This window comes from Trachymyrmex septentrionalis, unplaced genomic scaffold, assembly GCF_001594115.1.
Source record: "Trachymyrmex septentrionalis isolate Tsep2-gDNA-1 unplaced genomic scaffold, Tsep1.0 scaffold87, whole genome shotgun sequence".
Classification (NCBI taxonomy): Eukaryota; Metazoa; Arthropoda; class Insecta; order Hymenoptera; family Formicidae; genus Trachymyrmex; species Trachymyrmex septentrionalis.
Genome location: NW_017306059.1, coordinates 2411864 through 2413205, shown reverse-complemented (window position 1 = coordinate 2413205; position 1342 = coordinate 2411864). Strand labels below are relative to the sequence as shown.

The 1342-nt window shown below is 28.4% G+C and overlaps 1 protein-coding gene across 1 annotated transcript in view; it reads right to left on the bottom strand.

The window, feature by feature from the left end:
• Positions 1-1216: 1216 nt before the first annotated feature.
• The window catches only part of LOC108755249 (putative odorant receptor 19b), an 807-nt gene continuing 681 nt past the window's right edge, over positions 1217-1342 (bottom strand). The window contains exon 3 of the mRNA XM_018498151.1: positions 1217-1270. Within this exon, the coding sequence (XP_018353653.1) occupies positions 1217-1270 (54 nt within the window). The remainder of the gene's footprint in view (positions 1271-1342) is intronic.

Below are 1342 nucleotides of genomic sequence, written 5' to 3'. Positions count from 1 at the left end.
AGATTCATCCTATATATATATATATATATATAAGAACGCTTTTGGGACATCCTGTATATGTATTAAATTTTTTTATATAATCTTTATGAAAAACAAAATAAATCATCTTACTTACCGTGTAAAAGAAGATGCCTACAGTATTGAAGCTAGTATTCTGTCTTAGAAATGGAACCTCTGAAACCCATAAATTCATTTAGAGTATGATGAAATCTATCTAATACCAAATTCTACTTTTTTATCAGTAAGGAAAATTGAAAAAAGTCATGTTTGAAGCTTTACCAAAGTGATAATCGGGGTCGGGCATGCCAGGCCCCCCCTCCTCCCCCACTCTTACTGCTTCACTCGCTCTTTGTCTCTCTCACCGCGTCGATACTTCGGTAAAACTTCAAACATGATTTTTTTCAACTTTCCTTATGGATAAAAAAGTGGAATTTGGTATTATGCGATAGATTTCATCATACTCTAAATGAATTTATGGATTTCAGAAGTTCCATTTCTAAAGCAGAAATCCTCCTATATCGTGGGCATCCTCCTTTAAAAGCTTTAAGCTGTAAACTTAAAGTCACTAAAAGGCGACTGTAACATATGTGTAGATAATACTGAATTATAACCGATTGTTTTTATATATTTTGAAAATTTACACATTGCTTATTCTTATTTCTTATTTACTTATTATCATAATTTGAAATCTTAAGAAAAGATTTTTTTAGTATTTTTAAAGTAAGTCAGTATATCTGATGTTCTTATTGTCTACAATTTAATAGCGAATTCGATTGCACGCTCTAGTGTGCACTGTGGTACATACTGTTATGCTCTGTACAAAAATGTACTCTAATTTAATCTTATTGTTAATGTAAAAGTGAAGTGCTATTTAACATTATAAAATATACATAAGCTTTTTATTTTAATTAGTGATGTAAGATTTAATTATTATCAATTATTACGTTTGATGAACAAGAATTGTTTAATTGCTGAATAAAGTTCCATGTTATTACAATACAATAAAAAATTGATAATATTTGTCTACATAATATTTTATTTTAGAATACAAAAGTTTCGTTAAATTCTTGTGATTAAATTGCAGAACGATGGCAGAATAATTGAACTTATAGTCGAATAATAGTTAGACTTACTGCGCAGAAATTTTTCTAATTCAAAAGTTATGACCATATAAGTCCGTTTATTCTTTGTTATCATCTTTTCAGTATTACTTTTTCTAATTTTGCAATGTTATCAGTGCAGATAAGTATCCCATTGCCGTTTTAATAGCCTAAATAGAGTACAGAATATAAATACAATTTTATAATCATGATGAACACTGGAAATAAAACATATACGTAAT